The following is a 1,343-nucleotide window of genomic DNA, read 5'->3' on the forward strand; positions in this document are numbered from 1 at the left end:
TTTTCCTCTCCCCCATTTCCCTTTCTCCCATTTTCCCCGTTCTTTCCCTCTCCAGGTCAATCTCAACTCCATCCGTCGCTGCGTCCTCGTCTCCTACGACGCCGACTCCCAGCTCCTGGAATTCCGCCATTAGTGAGTGTGGGATCCCAAACCCGGCCCCAATCCCCAATTCCCCTCCCAAATCCCCCAAATTCCCATCCCAGATTCCCCAAACCCAGCCCCAATCCCTCAATTCCCATCCCAAATCCCCCAATTCCCATCCCAAATCCCCCAATTCCCATCCCAAATCCCCCAATTCCCATCCCAGATTCCCCAAACCCAGCCCCAATCCCTCAATTCCCATCCCAAATCCCCCAATTCCCATCTCAAATCCCCCACTCCCCATCCCAGCCTCCCCAGATTCCCCAAACCTGGCCCCAATCCCCCAAATTCCCATCCCAGATTCCCAAATTCCCAAATTCCTCTCCCAAATCCCCCAAATTCCCATCCCACATTCCCCAAATTCTCCTCTGAAATTCCCCAAATTCTTCTCCCAAATTCCCCTCCCAAATCCCCCAAATTCCCCTCCCAATTTCCCTGTTTTTCTGTCCCGCTTCCCCATTCCCTCTTTTTTTCCCCCTTTTCCCTTTTTTCCCCCTTTTCCCTTTTTTGCTGCTCACGGGGTGATTTCCCCCCTTTTCTCTTTTTTCCCCCTTTTCCCTTTTTTTCCCCCATTCCCGTTCCTTTCCTGTTCTTTGCAGGGTTCCCATTCCCAATCCCAGCACCGTGAGTGTCCTTCCCATTCCCCATTCCCGTTTTTCTCCAATCCTTCCACCTTTTTCCCAAATTCCCGTGGTTTTCCCCCAATCCCAGCACTGCCAGTGCCGTTCCCATTCCCGTTTCTCCGTGCTTTTCCCATTTTTTTCCCAAATTCCCACGATTTTCCCCCAGTCCCAGCAGTGTCAGGCTCCTTCCCCGTTCGCACGTTCCCGTTTTTCCCAAATTCCTGTGGTTTTGCCCCAATCCCAGCAGCATCAAGGTCGTTCCCGTGGGGCTCAGCCGCGGCCTCCGGAAGCTTCTCCAGGAGAAATTCCCCGACCTGAGCCGGGCGGATGACGTCAGCGAGCTGCTCACGGGGTGAGGACCTTGGGGGGACCGTGGGGACATCAGGGACACCTTGGGGACACCCTGGGGACGTCAGCGAGCTGCTCACGGGGTGGGGACACCTCAGGGACACCTTGGGGACGTCAGGGACACCTTGGGGACACCTTGGGGACACCTTGGGGACGTCAGCGAGCTGCTCACAGGGTGGGGACACCTCGGGGGGCCCTTGGGGACACCTCAGGGACAAGTTGGGGACATCA

The 1,343-nt window shown here is 56.2% G+C and overlaps 1 protein-coding gene across 1 annotated transcript in view; it reads left to right on the plus strand.

The window, feature by feature from the left end:
- Window positions 1-1,343, plus strand: part of LOC103617434 — a gene marked incomplete at its 5' end in the record, with an annotated part of 14,781 nt that overhangs the window by 5,333 nt on the left and 8,105 nt on the right. Inside the window, 3 exons of the mRNA XM_017736885.1 lie at window positions 56-132; window positions 1,009-1,116; window positions 1,150-1,330. Of these exons, the coding sequence (XP_017592374.1) occupies window positions 56-132; window positions 1,009-1,116; window positions 1,150-1,330 (366 nt within the window). The remainder of the gene's footprint in view (window positions 1-55; window positions 133-1,008; window positions 1,117-1,149; window positions 1,331-1,343) is intronic.

Source organism: Corvus brachyrhynchos, unplaced genomic scaffold (assembly GCF_000691975.1).
Source record: "Corvus brachyrhynchos isolate BGI_N302 unplaced genomic scaffold, ASM69197v1 scaffold1106, whole genome shotgun sequence".
In the NCBI taxonomy this organism is placed as follows: Eukaryota; Metazoa; Chordata; class Aves; order Passeriformes; family Corvidae; genus Corvus; species Corvus brachyrhynchos.